Raw genomic sequence first — 26,094 nt, forward strand, 5'->3', positions numbered from 1 at the left:
TGTACAAACAGGGGACTGACTGGCTAGAAAGCAGCTTTGCTGAAAAGATCTGGTGGGTCCTCATTGAACTGCCAAGGGCAGAGCAGTGTGCCTTTTCAGCAAAGAAAGCCAACTACATATTCTGGAAAGAATGTAGCGAGCAGGTCCAGGGAAGTAATCCTTCCCCTCTACTTGGCAGTTTTCGAGACTGCATCTGGAACAGCTCATCCCGTTTTAGGCTCCCCAGGACAAGAGAGGCATTGATGTAGCAGGAGCTCAGTGGAGGACATGCTGAGCTTGCTCAGCATGAAGAAAACTCAGGGGAGATCTTATAGGTGTCTAAAACCAGGTGTATCTGAAGCTGGAGACTTCTCTTAGAGACATGGACTGGAAGGAGAGGCAGCAAGACAAACTGGAACATGGGAAACTCCAATGGCTTACAGGGAAAAGCATTTGTATGATTAGGACAAATACTGAAACAGGCTGTCCAGATTGTGGGATCTCCATCCTTAGAGATACTCAGGACATGAGGGAATATAGTCTTGAAATATCTACTCTACCTGGCCTTTCCTGGAGGAGGAGGTTGAGCTAGATGACTTCTGGAAGTCCCTTCCTACCTACATGTTTCTGTTATTCACTGTTCTTTGAACATTCTAGGATTTATCCACACAGCCTGTCCATTAGCACAACAGGGGATTCAAGGAGCACAGGCAAAGGAGAGGGGGAAAAAAAGAGAGCTGAACTTCTAACCCAGAAATAAGAGTGCGTTCATTTGAAAGGAAAGAAAGAAAAAGATTGTAAAAACAGGGAAGTTCCAAGTCAAAGAACTATATTCTTATGCAACACCTGGGCAGTATCCATCAGTGTATCTGCCAGAACAAGAGCTAATTACCAACTGAGATTAATTGTTTTCATCTTTTCTGTTTAACCCAGGTTATTTAAGACTGTCTGTTCAGTTCCAAAGGCACCCAGGTCTGTGTTTTGTTTGCTGTGTTTGTACATGCCAGCTGACCTGCAGATTTAATCAAAAGCACGCACATCTGCACGGCTGAGATTAGAAATCAGTTCTGGAGCAGTGAGGTGTTCTTCCCTCATGAAAGTTAACTCTAAGATACCAAGGCCACTGAAAACATCAGTATGGTGTGGTGTTAATGTACAGTAAATGGGTGAAATTTATTATTCGGTCATTGAAAAAGGTTATTTAAACTAAATTTTTGAAATTTTTAAAATAGCTAACTTTTCTACAAGTCAGAACAACTCCTATTACTAATATGAACTTTTTGTGATTAATGTTTATTTCATTTAAAACATGGGGGTGGGGGGTTGCTTTTTTTTTTTTTTTTTTTACTCCTATAATTCTTTTTGGGTTTGGATGGCTGCTTCCAGTAGCCCCACATATATTTCCAATATGCCCAAAACAGTAAAATGACTCATATGGTATCGGGTACTTGCTGCTAATGAAATCAAAATATGAACAACATGGAGATTTTGAGGAGAATGGCAGAAATGTTTTCTGTCCTTTGTTGAATTGTCAATGCATCCTCTTCAGTGTTTTGTTCTCCTATTCTTGAATTTCACTCTTTCTGGGATTCTTCCATTTCCCTTTGAATACTAACTGTATGCATGTACATAATTTTATTCCCATCCTGTTGGTATTGATGTAAAAGTTAGAGAAACTGTGCTTCCAACCTAGAAATTCTGTGATTCTCTGTAACATGGGTTTATGAAAGGCAGGTCCTGCTTGATGAACCTGATCTCTTTCTATGACAAAGTGACACACTTAGTGGATAAGGGATGTGGAAGTGGTCTACCTTGACTTCAGTAAGGCGTTTGACACTTTGCCACAACATTCTCCTCAAGAAACTGTCTGCTCGTGGCTTGGACTGGCGTACACTTCGTTGGGTTAAAAACTGGCTAGATAGCCGGGCCCAAAGAGTTGTGGTGAATGGAGTCAAATCCAGTTGGAGGCCGGTCACTAGTGGCATTCCCCAGGGCTCGGTATAGGGGCCAGTCCTCTTTAATATCTTTATCGATGATCTGGATGAGGACACCCTCAGTAAGTTCGCAGATGACACCAAGTTAGGTGTGTGTGTCGATCTGCTCGAGGGTGGGAAGGCTCTGCAGGAGGATCTGGATAGGCTGCACAGATGGGCTGAGGTCAACTGTATGAAGTTCAACAAGGGCAAGTGCCGGGTCCTGCACCTGGGGCAAAAAAACCCCAAGCAGAGCTACAGGCTGGGAGATGAGTGGTTGGAAAGCTGCCTGGTGGAGAAGGACCTGGGACTATTGGTTGATAGTCGGCTGAATATGAGCCAGCAGCATGCTCAGTTGTCCAAGAAGGCCAACAGCATCCTGGCTTGTATCAGAAACAGTGTGGCCAGCAGGGCTAGGGAGGTGATCATCCCCCTGTACTCAGCTCTGGTGAGGCCGCACCTCGAGTACTGTGTTCAGTTCATAGAATCATAGAATATCCTGAGTTGGAAGGGACCCTTAAGGATCATTAAGTTCAACTCTTGACACCGCACAGGTCTACCCAAAAGTTCAGACCATGTGACTAAGTGCACAGTCCAATCTCTTCTTAAATTCAGACAGGCTCGGTGCAGTGACCACTTCCCTGGGGAGCCTGTTCCAGTGTGCAACCACCCTCTCTGTGAAGAACCCCCTCCTGATGTCAAGCCTAAATTTCCCGTGCCTCAGCTTAACCCCGTTCCCGCGGGTCCTGTCACTGGTGTTAATGGAGAAAAGGTCTCCTGCCTCTCGACACCCCCTTACGAGGAAGTTGTAGACTGTGATGAGGTCTCCCCTCAGCCTCCTCTTCTCCAGGCTGAACAGGCCCAGTGACCTCAGCCGTTCTTCGTACGTCTTCCCCTCCAGGCCTTTCACCATCTTCGTAGCCCTCCTCTGGACACTCTCCAACAGTTTCATGTCCTTCTTATACTGTGGTGCCCAGAACTGCACACAGTACTCGAGGTGAGGCCGCACCAGCGCAGAGTAGAGCGGGACAATCACCTCCCTTGACCTACTAGCGATGCCGTGCTTGATGCACCCCAGGACACGGCTGGCCCTCCTGGCTGTCAGGGCACACTGCTGGCTCATGTTCAACTTGCTGTCTACCACGACCCCCATATCCCTCTCTTCTAGGCTGCTCTCCAGCGTCTCATCGCCCAGTCTGTACGTGCAGCCAGGGTTTCCCCGTCCCAGGTGCAGGACCCGGCACTTGCTCTTATTGAACTTCATGCGGTTGGTGATCGCCCAGCTCTCCAACCTATCCAGATCCCTCTGCAAGGCCTTTCCACCCTCATTCGAGTCCACAACTCCTCCAAGTTTGGTGTCATCAGCAAACTTGCTCAAAATACTTTCTATTCCTACATCCAGATCGTTTATAAAAATATTGAAAAGTACCGGCCCTAAAATGGAGCCTTGAGGGACCCCACTGGTGACCGCCCGCCAGCCCGACGCAGCCCCATTTACCATAACCCTTTGGGCCCTGCCCGTTAGCCAATTGCTCACCCATCGTATGATGTTTTTATTTAGCTGTATGGTGGACATTTTGTCCAGTAGGATCCTATGGGAAACCATGTCAAAAGCCTTGCTGAAGTCCAAAAAAATCACATCAGCTGGTTTCCCTTGGTCCACCATACGGGTAGTCTTATCATAAAAGGAAATCAGGTTAGTTGTGGGCCTCTTGCTGCAAGGACATCAAGGTGCTCGAGCAAGGCCAGAGAAGGGCGACGAAGCTGGTGAGGGGTCTGGAGAACAAGTCCTACAAGGAGCGGCTGAGGGAGCTGGGTTTGTTCAGCCTGGAGAAGAGGAGGCTCAGGGGTGACCTTATCGCTCTCTATAAGTACATTAAAGGAGGCTGTAGCAAGGTGGGGGTTGGTCTATTCTCCCACGTGCCTCGTGACAGGATGAGGGGGAATGGGCTAAAGTTGCGCCAGGGGTGTTTTAGGTTGGATATTAGGAAGAACTTTACCGAAAGGGTTGTTAGGCGTTGAATGGGGTTGAATGGGCTGCCCAGGGAAGTGGTGGAGTCACCATCCCTGGAGGTCTTTTAAAAGACATTTAGATGTTGAACTTAGTGATATGGTTTATTGGAGGACTTGTTAGTGTTAGGTCAGAGGTTGGACTCGATGATCTTGAGGTCTCTTCCAACCTAGACAATTTTGTGATTCTGTGATTCTGTATGTAAAGCTTCATACGAAATTCGCATTATAGCCTGAAATACTAAAACCAAATCTTCCTAAGTGCTAGACTCGTGGCTTTTGGATTCTACTTTAGATGGTTTCAATGCTGGGGTCTGCATTATGGACAGTTTGTGAAGTTCCTGCTGACTCTGAGAACAGAATTGGTACCCCCAAGGTTAACCTCAGCCTGAGATTTTTAGAGCTCTGTGTAGCTTTTATATTTAGACAAAAAATATTAATTGTATCACTTCAGTTTTCTTTTTCAGTAGCAGCTATAATTTATATCTGAATCTCTTTAGCAGTATTCTTGCCAAAGACAGGAAGCTCCTGAAATCTTCCTACCTGCCTTCTGTGTATGTAAACTTACTGCCAGGGTCCATGCTCTCCAATTTCAGAATTGCTCTAAAGTAAGATTATGCTTCCCCCCCCCCACACCCTGTAAATAAATAAATAAAAATGAAGCAGCCCAGGATAAATTACAAACATTTCATGAGAATTAAATGTTAGTATAAGTGGGAGAAGGAGGATTAGTAGAAATGCTTTATACTTGTGCATTCATTTTGTTTACTTTCCTACTTCTGAACTTCTCATTAAAATGTTCTAATAAGAGCCAAAATAAAGTACTTGGGAACAAACATAGAAACTATATACCTTGGAACCAAAGTTTACAAATCTAGCTCATGAGCGAAAGAACATTTCTTGTATTTCTGTCTTGGTTCTGCTGATGTGCGACCTCTTCTCTCTAATACGTATGAGAATACATAGAGAATTGCCTATGCCTCATGAATCACAACATTTGACTGGGAAGATACTAAGAGTCATGTTTCTTCAATGACACATGAGTGCTCTAACAACTGATGCACAAAGTCAGTGTCTCTGTCCCAGCAAATATTTTCTATTTATGTAAGGTGGAACAGACCCAGAAAAAATATCCCCTGAATCATGCTGGTAAATTTGTTGTTGTAAGTTTTCAGCAAAACCCGTCAGTTTTGACAAAATGATGCTTTTCAATGAAAATAAATAAAATAATCTTTTAAAAGCTCCAATCAACACCTACCCTAAGTACATCAGGAGAAAACTAGCACAGTGAGTGCCAGATATGTGCTTTTTCTAAAAAAGTTTTTTCTAAAACTCAATATAAAATGGGTATTTTACAAAAATCTAAACCCTGATGGAGAGAGGTTTATTATCTACAGTGCTGCTAGAATCAGGCACAGCAGTACTGTACGCTTCTGAATATAAAAGCTCCATTCTTCAGTGAAGTCCTTTTTCTATTAATGAGATTCACCCTAATGGGACCAAAAATTACTGTAAAAGACATTTCCTTTCTGCTTTTCAAGGGCTTTTTTTCCAGTCCATTTGGGCTGGATATCAAAGATAAGGAGAAATATTTCAATAGCAAGAGATTTTATAATTAAGCTTTGTAGTCCACATAATGGAGATATAGCCAAATTCAAGTGAAAAATAATTACTGTTTTTGCAGTGCTTGCTTCTGCTGCTCTGCCTCCCTTTCTTCTTCCCTTTCCGTTTTCCTCTTCAAAACTACATAATCAGCTGTGGCTTATGTACAAAAGACTTGCTCGATGCAGCTCTTTCCCCAAGGTTTCCTATTTTCCCCGTAGTTTACAAGAGAAGAACTACTCAATTTTTAACTATGCCCAGACCTCCATTAAGGAGAGCACCTTCAGTTCTTTAAAGGAAGCAGGTGCTTCTTTAAGGGTAAGGACTTTAATAACTCGCTTTGTAGTGCCAGATATCCCTTTAGATATTGGAACAGTTGAGTTCAAAATATGGTGTGAGACTTTGTAGATGATGTTAGGATGGGCACTGTGTTTCTCTTTTCACAATCTTCAGGAACCTCTCCCAATCGCTAGAACCCTTCCGAGCTCTCAGTGATTTCAGCCAGCTGCTTGAACAAGTTTGGATGTATCCCATCTGTTTGCATGAACCTTTGCATGGGTAGAAAAGTATATACAGATACATAGTTTTGGAATATGCTGCGTATACTTTACAAATTCTAATACAGTTAGTGAATACATTGATCTCCATAAAAGCTGCTTTATAGCATCAGGAGAGAAAGGAATGGAGGTGCTTTAAGTTGATTCCTCTGTTGGAGTTGAGGATATCTTGGGAACATTATTACATGGCATTTGCAAGAACACCAGGAATCTGTTGAGACTTTAGGACCGAAGGGGACAATCTTGGCACACCTGATTTTTAGTGTGAAGGAATAGTTTGACCTTTATTCAATATGATGGGTTTTGATCAATGCCATACAATTGATATTTTTACCACCATAACTGCTTTCCTTCATGTTTTTTTTTTTTTTTTTTTTTTCCCCCTCTATTTTCTAATTACTATCCATGTAATTTCTCTTCAAAGTTAATGCAGTTTTAATCCGAACAAATTAATGGTTGGAGGGTGGGAACTGTTTGACCTGTCTCTTCATTAAATTAGATCAACGCATATATGCAGTCATTTTTTGTGCATCCAATATACTGTTTGAGAAGCATTGCTTTATATTTATGCTTTGTGGTGTCTTCAGGCAGAATATATTTACAGGTTTATTGGAGGTCTGAAAAATACGTCTTGAATTAGATTAGTTAATGAATGCCCAAACTAAAAAAGATCAGTGTGTGTCTGTTCTGTCTGGAAATAACGTTTGTGGAGATGTTGGTGAGGAAGAACAAAACTTGCCCATATTTGTTGTGCTATCTAACTCCCCTCTCTCCCCCCCCCCTTTTTTTTTCCCTCCAAGTCACACAAAATGCCCTCATTTTATCAGCAGTATAAAACCTGGTTAGAGAACATTCTCCTGCTGTGACAAGAACTGGCTGTATGCCTCCCCAAGTGCTATTTTCCACTCAAACTGCTGATTTAGAACATACTGAAAGACCGATTTTGTTCCTGGTGTACTAGAGTACATTATTTTAAATGAAACCATATGAATATGTGAACATATCAATATGATAATCATTTCTCAAAATATTTTAAGACAAGATTTTGTAATTTTAGATATAGAAAGTTATAAGTGGTACATTAAATGATCACCTTTGCTTGAGAATTAGCAATAGCGAGGTTAACATTGGACCTTGCAGGAAGATTAAAAGGCTCTTCAGTTTTCACTTTAATCCCAATTGTACAATACAGAAATGCACAGTGAAATATGCAGAGACAAAACAAAAAAATACGGTGCAATGATATCAAAACAATATCAAGATTTGTTATTAAAAAAAAAAAAGAAAGACATTGACTACTCTCTCTCCCTGTACTGTAGCCTTTGACATATTCACCTCTCTGTCTCAGTATACTGCAGGAATGCCAACCTTGGTTAATCCGAATTTGCTTAATATTTGCTCATTACTGTAGAATCTTTGGTATGTTTTTTTTTTTTTTTTTTTTTTTTTTTTAATTTGTGTTTATTCCAGCAATGTACAGGTGGGTGAAATTTGCTCCCACTGAGGGAGAGGTAATGTCTCAGCTTCTTTATCCTACCCAACACTTATCCTACCCATTCATTTCTCTAAATAAGAAAACTGAAGAATGGAGCTGCAGTTAGCATTCCCCAGAGATGGACTCTCAGTAGTCAGCATCTTTGAGGTGTTCAGTTATAGAGATCAAGCAGATTTAAATATATACAAATTGCCAACAAGTGCAACAGGGGAAGATTTTCAGGCTGGTCATCAACCTCAGTCAGAACTTCTGTAGCTGTTTATCTGTGCGGATTCATTAGAATGATACATAGCCTGCCTTCAACTTGCTGCCCATATAGTGAAAGCCCTAGAGAAAAGGTAGCTCTTTCAAAACCGTTTCCTCTTACTAGCAGATTATGTCATTTCAGTCTTGCCTAGTTGCAGTTTAAGCCATTTGTTGCTAGCATCAAATGTGATAGCATCACACTGCTATAATAATACTTTTCTGTTTAGATACTGATTCTGATGCTCATTCCCTCCTCATCATGTTTCATGTGTAACCAACTACTGCAGTTTGTAGCCAGCTTGTTTTAAGATCCTAAATTCTTTATATTTGCTCCACATCCTAACATGCCTAACATGTTGTTGGTACTAGATTAATAGTTATTAGAGCTTCAGTTGTGATTCTCCAAGTGATTAATGAGCTGACCACAACATGGGGGAGATGAAACTGTACTACATGCTTTCCATTAGCCCCACCATATTGTTTCATATAACCTTTGATTGTGTCCTGAGATTATATGATCAGTGGAGCAGATATACCTCGGGAGCCTTCCTTAAAATTACTGCCTTCCATTCCCTAATCGCAATTTTCACAGAAACTAGTTGCTGTTTTGAAATGCGTATGTGCGACAGTTGGACAAGATTCTTCAGAAGAAAGAAAATACATGTATGAATTCTCAAAGTTGTTAATGTTTACCATGAAAAGTACTATTTTGGGATGCATGTATATTAATGTTAATGTACATATGAATGTGCATTTATGCAATTCAGTTGCACAAAGAAGCTGGATTTCTTGCTCTTCTCAATTTTCAATGATTCATTTGTGATTACATTCACTAATAACTATAAAATTTGTAAGGAATGATTTTAGGTGCAATTTCAAGGAAACATCTACAGGATTAACCTGCTAGCTGGAAGGAATTTTATTTTACTCTCTGCTTGGAATTACCCTGGTTCGATTCTTTAGATATTGTTTTTACCACTGTGAGAGTAACGGAACTATATTTCACTCTGTGGCTTTGCCACTCTTGAGTTATCAGGTCTTTCATACCATCCAAGATAAAAATCATAACCCTTGGCAGTCTGTATTCTGTTTTATGAATGCCGTCTGAGAAGCAACATCTCATTTACAATTGTGACCAGGAGCTAGAGTAATTTCTATACCAGCCAGGCACATCTAATAACACATAAATAATGTAAACTGTACGAGCAAGAAAAATAGATGACTTAGTTACTTAATCTCAAAAATGTTGAGGGTGTGATTGCAGTGCTGTGAAGCTATATGAATATTGCTCTGAGATAGCTTCAACATTCATGCAGATGTGCAGTTTTATGTGGTGGTATCAGTAAGATTTCAGGGTTGCCTTGTGCCCAGCAGCCTTGAGTCCTGTTCAGTTAACAGCCTTCATCTAGGCATAATATTACACGTTCTTAATGGAAGTTAATTGACCTTAGTGGGGATGGCTCATAAGTTTAAAATTAGTTCTGCCACTAAGGTTTTTGCTGGAGTGAGTCCAGCACGCACTCCTTAGGATTGAATGCCCATAGCCAAGTCCTCTATGTCTACTGGAGGGCCTGGAGAGGTGTAGGTGCTTCCTGGGCTTGCTTAACTACTCTTGTATGGCTGCTGTGTACTCTTAAATGAAGAGTTTATGAATTTCAATAACTTACTCAGTCCAAAGTAAATTTATTTTTTCCAAGTACAACTCAGAGTGCTCAGGAATATGGAGTGCCCTGATTTTTGACCATATACGGGCTCATACATTTTTTAAAAAAAAACAACAACAGAGTGTATTATCTCTCTCACCACTTATTGCAGAACTGTCCTGGAGTGAGTCAGATGCTGCAAGTCTAGAAATTTCTTTATGATGGACATTTTGACTTTTTTCCTTTTTTTTTTTTTTTTTTTTTTAATACTAGAGAAAAGGAACGGAAATAAAAGCTAGAATTATAATTAAGATCAGTTGCTGAAGCTGAAAGAGACAGCACAATTGTAATTTGTTAGAAGATTGCCTTGTTTTAGAGAAAGTGCTGATTAAGATCAAATTTATCTTGAGTTTACATTTTGATTGGACCTAGGCTGAGGGGAGGGAGTTATATTTCAGACACAGTGCAAATGATGCATGTTAATATCCTGTGTTTATTGCCACTTGAAATTAGAGCATAGCTTTGAATTGCTGCCAAATCTACAGTTAAGACTCCCTGGTAATCACTATGATTATTTCAAGTCTTCATGGTAATAGTGGGAAGAAGAAGTATGATACCCAAGCTACTGTAGCCTTTGCTGTCAGTGTCTTTTTATCCTTTGGGCTCAGATTGTGATTCCACCCAGTAAAGGGAGCAGACAGACATATATGTTGACCAATCAATCCTGAAAGAGAGATTAAATATAAATGGCTTTAATCACATTATTTTCAGATTTATTTGGCTTCTTATATTTCTTCCTGCTTCACTATGTTTTTCTGAAACAAGAAAATGCATGGCTTTCCTTAATTGTTGGGATGCTTTAGTTTACATATTGACTTGGTTAACTATTTTTTTAATAAGAAATATTTTTTGCATTCCTCTCTGTTGATCTATAGCATCCTTTTATTCACGTGCTTGATAATCCATGGGTTATGTTCTCACCTTCAAATATTCTACTTACATTCAACTATTGGAAGTTGTAGATTTACATCTGATCTAAATATATACACATTGTGTATATATATATAAATATATACATATTGTGGTCTGTTTAACTGATGGGAAATTAAGAAGTGAGATTAGGGATGAACAGCATAATATTAAGCTCAATTTTGTTTAAAAAAAAAAAAAAAGAAAGAAAGAAAAGAAAAGAAACTTGAGAGTTTGACAGGAAAGAGAAATGTCATGTTAAAAAAAAATGTTTAAAAGAAGCTTAAGTGAGGTTTAGATGTGATTAAAATCTGTTCTGGTTTTTGGATACTAAATTATTCAAGCAAATAGCTGTTTATTCTGAGTTAAAACCCTCAGCACTTCTAGTCAGCACTCTCCAGATAGTATGTCCCAGTTGCATCACTTCATCAGTTGCTAGCAGGAAGGTTTGGGTATTTTTTGTACTTACAAAGTAAATAAAACGTTATGGAAAGCATTTAATGTGGGTACAATATTTACTCTGGAATATTTTCCTAAATAAGTAGTGCTAGCTAGCAGGCAAGTCTGAGCACCCAGTGCGTTAGCTGTGGGGAGCAATTCTGTATGCTTGGCACAAAATCATCAGTTTAAACTATGGAAATATAAATCAGAACACTGAGTGAAATTCAAAAATATTTAATTAAATGAACTGTGATACGTGTGTAGGTAAGGATATAGTAAGGGACTCTGCCATGTATGCTTAAATATCTACAATCTTTAGGCTATATTTTTTCTCACAGATTTAACTCTGAAAAATGCACAGTATTTTTTTTAAGGACACCATTATCAATTCTCACAGTGCGTTTGCATTTCATTATATCTGACGTTTTTCCTCAGACTTCAGTTTCAAGAATGATACTCTTTGAAAGTTGCTTTCTTGGTCCTCATTATGGATGAGAAACAGACATATCTATACTCAATGTTCATCAACTGTGACAGCTGCTCCCATATTTATAAAATTAATTCCTTTATTATTTTGAAACCAATCTTTGGGTATTTTTGTGATCATAAAATTTACTGGGCCAAAAAAAAAGAAAGCAGGTCAGTAACGCTGTAGTCTCTGGACTGTAGTCACTCTAAACGGTAGTCTGGTTATTATTCCCTTTAGGTGCAATTTATACCTTTTCTGGGGTGTATGCTATAGTTATTTGTCTTAGTTGTATATGTTGTTAAAGACATAAACAGGAGAAAAAAGAAGATAATGACATTTATGGAAATTATTTGGACTAGCAGACACTATACAAAGGAATTAATCTTTCTACATGGAATTAGTTCCATACTGAATCTAGTGATGCAGCATGGAAGAACTTGGACTTTCTGCAAGCTATGCATGAGTCTCAGGAGCAGTCTTGTGCACCATCCACACGTTAACAAGCTTCAGCAGGATTTGTGGAACTGTTATTGCAGCCTTCCTTGTGGAGTTTGCTCGACCCTTTTACACAGAACTGTGCGTTTTTTTTCTGTCATCTGGCCAGAAACCAATGGGATTGAGTGTTAGGTGGCTCAGGTAACATGCTGACAGTTTGAATTCTTTTATTTCCAAGAAAAATTAGATGCTTTGAACCTGAGTTACAGTTGGCAGTATAACAAGGAAAGTATACATCTCCACACTGGGCATAAGTATTTCTCTGCACTTTGTGATGCAAGCAAAGGTGCAGGGAAGCACATTATAGCCACATTCAACTTCAGTCTGGTGTCACACCTCTGCAGAAAACTGCTGAATGAACATGTTACAAGAATCTTTAAATGCAGTATACACTAATAAATTAAACAGATACTGTTTGAAGAGTTTACCAAGGATAAAGGAAGCCATTACATGCAGTAGGAATAAGAGATGGCTCTTGTGAAAATGTCATTTTTAAAGGCCTTACAATGAAAATGACACATTTTCATACTCTTGGGTAAATTTATAATTAAAAATATGGAAAATTTTGGGAAGGTTATGGGCTATTATGCTCTTCTGACTGACCTAGTCACACAGCTAATCACTGCAGTTTTGGCTTAATGAATGCATTAGCATGGGGTCTCAGAGATGGACCGTGGATCCTGAAGTATGTGTAAGTTTCTAGTTCAGCAATCTATTTCAATATGTGATGTATGAAAGCTATGCAGAAATTTGTGAAACTGCGTATGTGTTTCAAGTACAAGTGCGCATGCATCCTTAAGTATTCAGTTTTACCCCCAAGCAGTAGCAGTAAAAGCCTCAACCGTTTGCTGTATCTGTGCAATTCATTAAAAATTTCAATTTTTTGAACTTCAACTTCACCCTAAAAAGATGACTACATAAAAATTGTGCATTTTTTTCTAATGTATTTACTTCTCTATATTCACATTATTGTAATCCTATTTGCATAACTAGTTGCCATTTAGCTCTGTTAGCAAGTTGTAGGCACTGTATAGCAATGATCAGGATTCTGTGACATTTGCTGAATATTTTATACATGTTTTGATTCTAAGATTATTACTGTTTTATTGTTTTTAAAAGGGTGAGCTAAATAGAGCCCAGCTGTCCTTTTGAAAATCCATGTTTTGTTTGTTGGCTCTCAGTTAATAAGGGCACCTTTTCACTTGCAAATGGGGTACATCTGGTCTGGAGAGACGATAAAAATGGATCTCCACATTGGCATTTTTTAGAACCATGCTGTAACACACTGAGCAACTACAAAAGGTGAAGAAGTTAAAAAGAATGCAGTTTTGATTAAATTATATGAGGAGAATTTCCTTGTTTCTGAAAGCCTGACACAAATTTCACACAGGAAAACAGCTCAAGTTATTACTATGTTTGAAGTAAGGTATTATCTGAACATGCAAAGGAAATGCAAATAATTGATTGGCTTATATTTCTGCACCAAAGTGAATTTCCCTTTTATCCAAAACGTGGAGGAGAATTGTGAAGCAATGGAAATATGTTATAACGTAGTTCTTTCTTGTGGTGATTTTTATATAACTATAGCGGAGATTATGTTTAGTATTTATAAAGGTAGCCTCACTAGATAAAGTGATGTATTTATATGGGCATATTAAATCCTTACTAATATTAGATCTTTTTTGGTTAGTCTCAAGATTTTCTCTTGTAGCTTCATGAACCTTGCATGAGAATGAAGATTTAAGACAATCATTTTGAATAGAGATGAGAATTGTGATCAGTTTGGTGTGATTTGCAAGAGAAACTATAGAGCTTAAGATTCACAGATTAGGTCAGGGAAGATTAATAGGATCTTGCTGTCCCAACATCTTAAGATGCCTTTGAGTTTCTTTTCCATAGGATTTTGATAGATAAGGTGTGTACAAATTCTGACATTTAAAGAATAAAAATAAGGCTTTGTTTTCTGTTTTAGAGAAAACAATCTTCTGAGTGAATGTTTATTGTCATTTTTGTCTTTTAGATCATTCTTGTAAGCTCTTCTCATAATGACCGTGACCAAAGCCTTTTCATAAGCACGGATGAAGGAGCTACTTTCCAGAAACAACCTATTACTTTTTTTGTGGAAACTCTCCTTTTTCACCCAAAAGAAGAAGACAAGGTGCTTGCTTACACAAAGGAAGGCAAGGTAAAGTATGAAGATATCGCATTTGCTTGAAATTTAGGAACTAAATTTCAAGGAATTCACTAAGGAGTTAAGAAGATATATGAAACTGTTGTCATATGTCACTGAGCACTGGGTTTTATGAAATACCACTTGTCCAAAAGGAAACCATATTCAGTTTTTGAGAGGCTTATTTGAATATTTATTTCATTAATGTCCAAATCTTTGCTTTATGGTAATTTCAATCCTGACATTTTTGGTTGATATGGGTATCAGTAATATTTATCCACCTGGAGGGGAGTTGAGTACTACCTCTGGAACGTGCTCCTCCCTAGAAACCGAATGTAAGCAATTGTTCTTTAACTCATAATGTAGTAGAAAGTTAATAAAGCTGAAATATTGCCTTCAAAGGCTTTTCATGGGACGTAAAAGAAAGTAAAATAAACTGTTCAGTCATACAGCAGAAGAGGATTTTGGTAATCACTGAATCTGTAGAAACAGATTTCTCTCAACAGTAGATTAATTCTCTCACTCATGATAGAATATATTGAGATGCAGTCATTGTATTATGTAATTTTGACCATCCTTGAGACTTTTTTTCTGATTAACTTATAAAGTCATCTCTCTGGATGGGTTAGGCTAAACACCAAGTGAGCAGACAACCTGTAAGTGTGTCATTCATCTCTTTTTTCATAGTGCCCAAACTGCAACATTAAAGTCACTGTGATTCTGGTCCTGATAGTGGTCTTGCCTGTCTTCCATTGTTACTCCTGTTTTAAAATGAAATTAGTCAAACACTAGTCCAAAAATGGACTCTTGTAAGAGATCACAGAAGGTGAGTGTAGTCAGACAAAGTTGCTAATGCTGCAGCAAAATACTACACTGATTTCAGCTATGTTACATCAACTCATCCTTTGGGATATTTTCTGTAATACATAACTTAATAGCTGATCCCAAAACAATTTGTTTTTACAGGCATTTGCAAATAAGGATGGAAGCATAATAATAATAATAATAATAATAATAATAATAATAATAATAATAATAATAAAACATAGCAAACCAAACTCAGTCTCAAATTACATGGAGTATTTTCCTTACTAGTTTCAATTTCAAATCCTAACACAATTAACTGTTACAAATGTGGTGAATATGTTATGTGAACAAAATGCTTCAGGGGAGCCTTAAGTTATGAAAAGCCTATGTAATGATAAGTGCTGTTCTCAGTTTGACTTTTGTTTCTGATGATAGATATAATCCCCAATTTTAATATAGTTAGGAGATCAAAAGACTCAAAAAACTAAATGGCAGAGTCTTTAAGAGTCATAGTGTGCTTAAGAAGTTGACCAGCCACAGACAAGTGATTAAAAATATTTGTCAGGAAAGAGAAGGGGATAGGAGCTCAATGTGAGGTATTCCCTTTGTGTTTTGATGAATTATGCAAAAGGGAGGTTTTCAGGCATTTTATACTTCAATAATTATCCGAAATAAGTGATACCATTACTAGCTACACTTAAAGTGCAACTGGATAAAAAACTACAAAATACTCACTAAATAATAACTCTAGTAGTAGCAGGGAAAGTTAGGTAGAGTCAACCATAACTTACTGGACAATCCCTGCATCTTTACCTACGATGTTAAAGGAGGAAGAGTGTCTTTGACTATAACTGGGCAAGTAATCTGCTTCAAATTTGTTTAAGATCTGACAAAGCTGGCTTATCAGGAAGAAACGATATTGGCAAAGGAGGAGTTGAAAATCAGACTTGTGGCTTCTCATGAAAAGAAGTCACTGTACTAAACTCAAAGGTTTCCAGAGAGTCTGAATCTGAAGCCAAAATCTGTTTGGCCTAGGGAGATTGCATACTCCAGATTTTTGAGTTAATTAACTTTACTTTCACTGAAATAGCATAGTACGAAGAAGTTATATGAGCTAAAGCTCAGGAGAAGCCATTACCTCCTGTTACTCAAACGATTTCTTACAAAGGCACTTTTGAAAATACAAGGAATGCAGGATCAAGTCCTTCATAAATAGCAATCAGCAAAGCTTCTCTGTCTACTGGAGCATCACGGCCTTTCTCACAACTTCTGATTTGATTTAGTCCTTATTTTATGTTGCTAAATCTGCATTGTTCTTTCATTCAGAAGCCTAGATTTTATTTAAATACAGCTCTAGCCTCTGGCTGACACCATAAATGAATGCAAATCTAGTCAATGTAGTTGGACTAATCCATTTACTGTCTCAAATCTATACTCCCTTTTTCTGGCTACCTCAGCAATAATGAATAACAATCAGCTATTCACTGGGTCTCTATAAATGCTTTTTGATTTTTAAAACTTGACAGAGATACAGTAGATTTTAATTGTTCATTGGGAAGCTGTAAGGATGGAAAAATGGTAAAACTAAGAAATGCATTTTTAATTTCTTCTCAAAGTGATTCTCTACAATAATTATATGGGTGATAATAAACATCTATTAGATGTGTTAACTAAAGCCAGAAATTTTAGCTGTCCACTAATATAACTGTTTTCACCTCAGATGTGTACATAAGTTTGGTACAAGTTATTTTTTAAATTTCTTTCAAATAGAAAAGCCTCCTCTTCTCTTCTGGAGAAGAGGAGGCTCAGGGGTGACCTTATCGCTCTTTTTAGGTACCTCAAGGGAGGCTGTAGCGAGGTGGGGGTTGGCCTGTTCTCCCACGTGCCTGGTGACAGGACGAGGGGGAATGGGCTTAAGTTGAGCCAGGGGAGTTTTAGGTTAGATGTTAGGAAGAACTTCTTCACTGAAAGGGTTGTGAGGCACTGGAACAGGCTGCCCAGGGAAGTGGTGGAGTCACCATCCCTGGAAGTCTTCAAAAGACGTTTAGATGTAGAGCTTAGGGATATGGTTTAGTGGAGGGCTGTTAGCGTTAGGTTGGAGGTTGGACTCGATGACCTTGAGGTCTCTTCCAACCTAGAAAATTCTGTGATTCTGTGATTCTGTGATAGCGCATCAGTTAAAAATCCCTCTGTTTGAATGTTTCATTATTCCTACTTTGTTCTCCCTTGCAGTAAGATTGCAAGGGCTTCTCACTACACGAAATCAAACTGTTTGTTCATAAGTTCCTAGAATTAAAATTTAAATGTGTGTGGAAGGTTTATTTGGATTGGGAAGGGCCAGGGTGTGGTTGGGGTTTGATTTCTTTGTTGGGTGTTTTTTTTTGGCCCCCACTGCACAGACATCACTGTTCTATTGGTGAGATTCTTCTCCAATTTTCTTCTGAAATTCATCCATGACGAAAAATACATTTTTTTGTTATGTGCCACTGTTGTCTGTTATCACAAATCACTATTTTCACTCTTCCAGGAACCTCTGAATTCTTGTTTTGTTTGCAGGTTGGACACCAGAGTTAGGGCAAAGCTTTAAATGATTATCTCTTCCAGGTTTATAGTGGTTTGCTGTGACAGGTACCTAGCTGAGCAGGGCCCACCCTTTGATGACCACAGTCAAAACGGTGGTCATCTTTTCTGCCTGTGGTGACAAATGTTTGAAAAAACAGCTCAGGTTCTCTGCTCTGAATGGTCTGGCAGGTGCAAAGCCATGCTTCTCCCACTCAGGAGGATGCTCTTCATTCTGACTTTTTGATTCCTGGATTATTTCTGTCTGTGCACTGGCTGGGTCAACATTAAACTATCTGAGTCCTGATCCTCATTTCTTACCACAGCTGTACTTTACCTGCTTTAGCTGATTGTGCAGTGGAATGAAGCCCAGTAATTTTGAAGTGCATAGAAACTGTAGGAAATGCTGTTTTATTTCTAATTCAAATTTAATGAATACCTGCAGAGTTTATGTTGAGGGAAGTTACTTCAGCCCTTATCTTTACATAGTAATAATGCTGTTTTTCTCTAGTAAAACATAATTCATAGTTCTATTCATTTGCCACTGAACCTGTAATTTTAAAAGAAAAACATTTCTTACTAGTCCTCATAAGATTCTCTCCTCCATAATGGCTGGTGACTGAACAAGTGAATTATTCCCACGTCAGAGTAGGACAATTTTATTTGCATTTTTTGCATTGGAGACATTAAGAGAAATCCTATCATATGTAAATTGTATCAAACAAGAAATGCATGTAGGCAGCAGGGGGCTTTAAATCTGTCTCACAGGTATTTGCTCTTTTAACTACAGGAAACAGATTATGAAGGCAAATGCTAAAGAAGGGAGATTTTTGAAGAGCTATTTCATTCCCCAATTTATATTGGTTAAAACAGCTGTGGTCTCCTCTGTTGATATATATCTGTATCATTAGCATTTGACTTGGCAGGAATAAGCTTTTCTGAGGGAAGGTGGAACATCCTCTTCCTTCAGGCCATCATCTGCCACTCTTTTGAGTGACCATTTCTCACGGGTCTCGAATTGCTGTCCATGACGCATGCACCTGAATACATCTTTCCTCATCAAATCTCTGAAGTATTCCTATAATATCTTTTGGTCCTACTTAGCAGAGTTTTGAATCCATTGACTTCCTAGCTTAAGTATGTTTGATGGAATTAAGGCCTGAAGCATAAAGGGAGTATTTGTGCTTGTTTTGTCAATGAGGGGAAAGAAGGAGGAGAAAAGTATCCTTGTACCCTCCCTCTTATGTAGCTTTGCTGGGGTCAAAAAGAATCTGACCCAAAATGAATTATGAATTGTTTTCATGGTGGACAAGAAGACATTGTCACTGAGTTTTGTTCTTTATGGAAAGTTATCATGGAGAGTTCCTGATTTTTTTATTTTATTTTTTTTGGTGTGCAATCTGTCATTTTAATAGTGACATGGGACCTCCGTTTTAATATGTATATCATTGTTTCCTATTACCCTATTACCTATTCTCTCTCTCTCTCTTTTTTTTTTTTTTTTTTTTTTTTTTTGGTAGGTTTATGCATCTATTGACTTGGGGAAAAAATGGACTCTTCTGCAGGAGCGAGTTTCAAAAGATCACATTTTTTGGTAAGATGCCCATTATCTTCCATATAATAATATTTTTTTTTTTTAAAAAAGAGGAGCAAAAATATTTTTTTTCTAATCAAGAAAGATGTTTGCAGATGTGCTAAGGAGAGTAGGAGCTTTGGTTTCTTTTGCAGTTTGAGTATGTCAGCATTGATGCATCCACTATTGCAAATTTGTGCTCACGCTAAGTATCAGTATATAGGGGTTAATAGGTCTAGTTCTATGAAGCTGAAGATTAAGGAGAACTGTAATGTCCATTGGCATTTTTTTTTGTTTTACTGGTAAAAACTGGTCTTTAGAAAGGGAGAACAGTATTTTCACAGAGAAAAATCTATAACATTTTTAAGAAATGTTGAATCAGACCTATTAACTAGAGTCATATATAAACTTACACTGTTAGGGAAACTGGTGAAAAATATGACTTTACTGAGTACACATATATCAAATGATTTTAATTTATCTTGCCTCTCAAAACATTTAGGAAGTGATTTAAGCAGAATGACAACATTTTTGAAGGATGTCAATGTCTGTTTTGTTTTCTTTTCTGCAAATTAAGAAATTTTGTAAAATATATAATTTGCATCAAAATTAAACTTTGGTGTTTTAAATTGGTTTTGTATTTAAAAGTCTTCAATTTACACAGTTCATATTGATCTGATTTCTATTGGAAAAGTCCAGATAATTCCACCTTTCACATTTTACTTCAATGTATTAATATAGAACGTGTATAACCGTATTATTACAAATAATTAGTATTTTTTATTACAGGATTAGTCATAACATGCTAGTCACTTTAGTTCTCTAAATGACTTTTGATTTGTTTTAGTTGTAGAATTGTCCCTGCAAAAATTAAGGGAGTTTCTCATAGTTCCAAATAACCTTTGTATTAGTTTGTTTGTTTTTGTTTTCCTGTAACCTATTACTGTCCATATTAATCTATGTTTTTCCATAGGTAAACAGCCTGTGGTTTGTTTGTAGTAACACCTATGTTATTTACTCCAGTCTGTCTCAGCCTTCTCTGCTGAAATATTTGAGTCGGATACTTTCTGCCTCCTTGGTCCTGCAAAATATAGCCTTGCTGCAGAATTTACTGCCACTCAGCAGCTGGAGTTTTGCAGGCAACATGCTTTACATGTATCTCAACTATCATGCAAGTGGTATAATCACTTAAAATTACACAGTGGTGTGTCTAACAGTTAAGGAAGAACAGCAGAATCCTCTTCCTTGAAAAGTTTTTTAATGTTTTCTTTGTCTAATCCTGGGTGTATTTGGGACACTGAAATTATGAAAACTTACCACTGAAATACATGTTGGTTTTGAGCTCTGACTCAAGCTGTCAATGCTTTTTGAAGAAAACCAAGCAAGTATATGCTTAACATTATTAAATCCGTATTTTGCTGTATTTCAAAATCCTTATGCTTCTTTATATCATTCAGACACAGTCAAGGAAAATGTCCCAGAACTTTGGCAGAAATAACTGCCTTGTATTACTTCAAACATAGTTTGTTCATAAATGTCACATTCCTCTCAGAGAAAAGTAATAAATTTGTACATTTACAAACATTAGAAATAATTTCCAGGCTTCGCTTTCCCCTTTTCAGAGGAGAGACCTCTCTGATTTCTCTCATGAACTTTATCAGCCATCAACAGCAAGGATTATGGGGGCAGATATTTAGCACTACATTATGACCATATGATCCTTCTCTAATACTTAGTAAGAGTTATTAGAAGTAAAATCTTTATTTCTAAAAGAATTTTACTTCTAAAAATGTGTGATGTTGCAATAAAAAAAGAATCTGCTGTGAATGGAGGGTTGGACATCATGGCCTTCCTGTAGATGTTACTGTAGCATTATATGAAACTTTCCACCCTTCATTATGGCCTTCATCACCTGAGTTATCTGAGTGCTGAGTAGAAACTAGTATTTGTGTAGTTTTCCATGATCATACGATTTGTTGTCAGACTTTGCCTACTGGAACACTCTTCTAAGTCTAGTATTGTTTTCTTGGCAATATGTAATATCTGATATGTTAAAGATAGGTGAAATTAATTCAAAGTAATCGTGTATCTCTATAAATTAGGGAATGTGTCTTGCTGATACTGGCTGGTTGTGCTGAGAACTTTTCACTGGGCAGGTCTTTAGCAAATGGTACTTTGGTATCAATAGAGCTTTGGCACTGTATTGAAGTGTATAATATAGCCTAAGATTTTTATTTCAGCCTGGTAAATACAGATATCCATCATAATATTTTCCTGTGCTTTTTAAAAACAATTTCCTCCTGTGCCTCCAGCAGAAGCCAGATATTCACACAATTCCTGAAGAAGCTTTTTTTTTTATTATTATTGAAAATCTGAATGCAATGAATTTAATGCAGTGTCTTGTATATTTATTCTATGTGAAGGTCAGTAGGGACTGGGTAGTTTATTTATGTGCAGATCTTATACTATAGATTTCTAAGCAATATATTTAAATAATCTTCGAGGCTTTATGTGCTTTTTCAAGTGTTTTGGACTGTCCCTTAAGTGTTTTTGCAGATCTAACATATGGAACTTGGTCTTTCATGATAGTGGAACTAATGGAAAGATTATTGATATCACTGTAAAGTGTATACAATCATCTCTATTTTAGCAGTACAGAATATTTTCATCCCGTCTGTGATTTAGTGTGGCATTTTCTCCTCCTCCTTCCTCTCCCCCCAGCTGTTTTCCCAATTTGTTTCATTTATTCTTTTGGAAAGGAAAGTTGACTAATCCTTCATAGCAGTTTTTCTTCCCATAGCAGCTTAGGAGGGCTTGGGAGGCTGCAGATGTAAAGATGGTTGCAAAACTTACGTATTCTAGAAACTTCTTTGTTTTTCTATATTTGTTTTCTCATTGAAGTTGAAATGAAGAATAAAAATATAGGGGAAAATAAAACAAAAACTTTTTCAGTGAACTTCCATGTAAAAATCCTGAAAATAAATTATTTTAATTAATTTCAAAGCAAAATCATGAAATGTAGATTTGAAATTAACCTCAGAAAATCAGTGAAGTTTCAATATAATTCAAAATAAAATATTTCATTTTGTACCTGAACTTAAAAATAACTGTTTTTTATAAATACTAATTGAGAAGTTTCAATTTTTTTTGTGAAACGTTTGAATTTTGAGCAAATTCTTGTGCACTAAAATTCAGAAATTTTGGTTACCATGACCAGTTCTACTTCTGCCTATAAACTACAACCAACCATGCATTATTGTCCTGAAGTGAATATTTCTATTGAAGCGGTGTTGTAGTGCCTAATCCTTGTATGTAGTTTTTTCCAGTTCTTAGCATATTTGTTGGAGTGTATGCAAAGAGTTTGCTTTAGAAATAGAATAACCTGTCCCAGTAAAACATTAAGCACCCACACATCACAAGATATATTGGTTTTATATATCAAGCCCATTTAAAAAAAAAAAAAAAAAAAAAAAAAAAAGAGGGAAAAAAAAAGTATATTATGTGGTAATAGTCTAGAAGAAGAAAGAATTCTGCAGTTTGGGATTCCTCTACCTCTGCTGCTATTCTTTTCAGTCCCTAAGGCTTATGCACCAGTTAAGTTCCTTTTGATTTCTTAAAATAGAGCTTAGTAATTCATAAGAGAATAACAGATTGTGAATCAGCTGTCTACACCAGCACAAATATAACCCAGGACAGTAAGTCCTGAAGCAGTAATTACCAGAGAATTAGGCCCAACATACTTTCATTATGATTTTGTCTGGAGCCTTAGAAATGTTTTATCCTCAGCTTACTAGAATATGTGGATCCAATGTGAAAGGTATCTATTACTCTTATTTTTAGATATCAGTTCTCCATTTTCATGAGAGGTGAAAACATAAAAATAAAAAATGATGAGTGTATTTGGGTAGAGCGGTTGTTCTCCAGGGACCAAAGTTCTGTTCTTATCATGAAATCCCACATGAGCAATCAATCATAGCTGCAGCCATTAATGTCAAATGTAGCGAGTTCCTGCCTATTTGAGTGTCAGGTGAAAGAGTGGAGTTTAGAGGTGTTATGCCCTGAAGGAGAGAGAAATGGAAAGAAGACTTCACTGGGCTTTTAACATTGAATTTTGTGTGAAAGGCTCTTGTGTGGGAAGCCAGGGGATCTGTGTGGGCAGTCATTCTTACGTTTGACTTAAGTATTCAGGATGATATTTGTTTCTATTCCTATCTGTGTGGTGATGGGGATGACAAACCACTTTGGCCCTGCTGTTCAGATAAGGGTGGCAGGAAAAACGTTTTTATTAAAAAGTGTTTAGGAATAGGGAGGAAATGAGGAGCAACACTGGCTGTGCAAGGCATTGACTGAGTCATTGAAGGTGCATCTTTCAAAGAGATGTGAAGAAGGCAAGGCCTGAAACATAAATCAGTTGTAATCTACTGACTTTAGCTTACATAAATCAAATTGCGGTTTTGTCTTCCTGAGTAATCAGGTTGCCAGGAGTCGATTGCATTTTAAGCTACTCAGAAAAAGCATCTACATGCTTTTGACTTGCTTTCTAAGCAAGACAGTACCCTTAAACCAATGATGTGAATCACTAGAAATCAGTCAGTGTAAAGTGGGAACTTCTTACCTTTTGGGTAAAGTTCATGTTAAGGGATGATAAGAGGTGCAGATAAAAGAGACGTTTTCAGTTGGCATTTCACTGGGGACTCAGCCACATCAGCAAGCAAATTTGTTTTGATTTGGTTTTGGATTCAGATGGTATATTTGAAGATATCACTTCATCAATATGCATCCAAGTGAACTGGATTGAATATTTAACAATGAAGGGACCTGTTGGAAGGAGAGGGAGATGCATGTCCACAGCAGACTCTGCTTGTTTAGTGCCCATAGGCAACTGCTCTGCCTCAGAAGTAAAATATAAAATCATAATTACCACACAAGGGATTGATGCTTACAATTCACATTTTGAGATATGTATTACTACACATCAGTGGTAATTTTTGTTTGTGTATATTACATAAATAACAAATTCTAGGTAAGCATTGATGTTTTTCTATTATTGCATACAACTGGGATGAGAAATTACTGGGGCAGTTTATGAGGAAGAGAGCTAGCTGAATAAAAGCAAAGTTGTTATTAAAATAATGCCAAATGTCTGCTAACTTGCATTCTTAATGAAGAACTCCTAAATTTTAAATTCTTAGAATTTTAGCATTGTCATTTAAAAATATAAAATTTTAAATGTCTGTATCGTGGAGTATATATTTATACACAGACCAAGACGGATGCAGAGATCTTATTAGACCACTCCATCGCACCATTTCTATGCTGATGTAATGCTGAGCAAGTTGGTGTTGTGTATTGGTGGAGCACTAATACAGAAAAGTGAAGGTCATGCAAAAGCTAATCTTTTGAAACTTCTCTAAAGTCTCAAGCAACATATACATAAAAAAGAGCTGTAGTGCCCCTCAAGAGACCGAATTCAGCCCTACCTTGTATATGGAAACATAAGTGTCCTGTTTTTCCTTTGTTTTGCACTTTATTAGGTGCATCTTTATGAGCTTTATGACATAAATAAATCTAGACATGCACAATGGCTGCACCACAGCAACCTTGTATCAGTGCACCACCAAAAGGCACTTCTTTTCTTCTACAGGATTGGTGATCAACTACCTTCATGGTGAGGTGGCTTAAAAAACAGAAAACCAATCCCACAAATTCTCCAAATTACATTTTGCTGAATTAATTTTCCCAAGAGGCTCAGCATGGTGTCAGACAAGCACGAGTGCTAGCACAAGGGAGGTGATGGGAACTTGTGTTCACAGGAAAGGGAAAAAGCATATTGAGACTGCCTATATTCACAACACCCTACAATCAAGTCGGTCTATTTTCATTTTGAAGTGTTGTAACCACACTGTAATGCGATCTGAAGTGCTGGCATGTTGCACTTGCTTTAATCAGAACAGTGTACTTGGTGAAGAGATATTTATTTTCGTAGAGGAAAATTTGTTTGATCTAAAATTAATCTGTTTTTAGGTCCCCCCTCCCCCGCCCGTGGAAATTTTAAGTGCATGTTGTAAAAACTGAAATTGAGGAAAAAGAGTTTCGAAGCAAGTGCTCATTGCACTGAAAGCTTAAGTTTCTATTTGAAAATAGAATTTAATGTTGAAATGACAACAAAAAAGGAAGAAGCTGTTGAATTACAATGTATTACAAGTTGTTGTAATACATTGTGTAAGATGAAAGAGATCCTGTCCTAGAGCTGGCTCAGGAGCTGTGTTTGTGAATAGATGTGTGGACATAATCCTCACACTGATATGATGTATCTATGTTGTGGTAGCAATCATTTTATATATGAAAATACATTTAAAAAAAAAAAAAAAAGCTTAGATTTCTCCTTCAATATGAAAAAGCATAGCTGAGCCTTCCTTTTAAGTGGATCACTTACAGTATGTATGGTTTTTGCCTATCATTTTACGAAAGCTATATTGCATGAGCAGATGGACTGTGTTTAGCCCTGTAGTATGTTACACCTAGTATGATACACCTTTTTCCTTTGGTTCATCGTTTAAACACAGTTGAAATAACAATATTGCTGTTTAAAGTACTTTTGGCAGGGGATTTCACTGAACTGAATGGATTAGTTTATTCTTTGGGGATATTGCTTCAAGTTCTCTGCATTAGCTATACTCCATTCTGAAGATTTTTTTAGTATAGATGGGTCTTTTTTTCAATGAAGGAAAAAAGGACTGTTCCTAAGTGTTTGTAAAAATAGGCAAAAAGACTTCAGAGTTGGGAAACTTTGCTCTATAGTTGATGTTCAAAAGTAGACTTTGAGGGTTTAACATCTTCAGTGAGTAAATAGAGAGCCATCTGTACAATTGGAATAATATAAAACACAAAACCTGGCTTTGAAAAAATGAAGTTGTTTCCTTATTTTATTTACCTATTTTCTGCCTCTCAGAATGAATAAACTCTTCACTTAAAGAGTACAACTCACATGTTTGACGTATCTAAAGTGAGTTATCTATGGGTACAGCTTAATGATATCTTCTTTTGGCAGCTCTGTGGCTTCTGTCTTTGTGGGGTTACCTTTAAATTAGATAGTTCCAAGCATT

General features: G+C 37.3%; 1 protein-coding gene across 1 annotated transcript in view; it reads left to right on the forward strand.

The window, feature by feature from the left end:
• Positions 1–26,094, forward strand: part of SORCS2 (sortilin related VPS10 domain containing receptor 2) — a gene marked incomplete at both ends in the record, with an annotated part of 543,493 nt that overhangs the window by 423,369 nt on the left and 94,030 nt on the right. The window contains 2 exons of the mRNA XM_084286795.1: positions 13,900–14,064; positions 18,936–19,009. Coding sequence (XP_084142921.1) covers positions 13,900–14,064; positions 18,936–19,009 — 239 coding nt within the window. The remainder of the gene's footprint in view (positions 1–13,899; positions 14,065–18,935; positions 19,010–26,094) is intronic.

Source organism: Netta rufina (assembly GCF_964035555.1).
Source record: "Netta rufina genome assembly, chromosome: 4".
Lineage (NCBI taxonomy): Eukaryota > Metazoa > Chordata > Aves > Anseriformes > Anatidae > Netta > Netta rufina.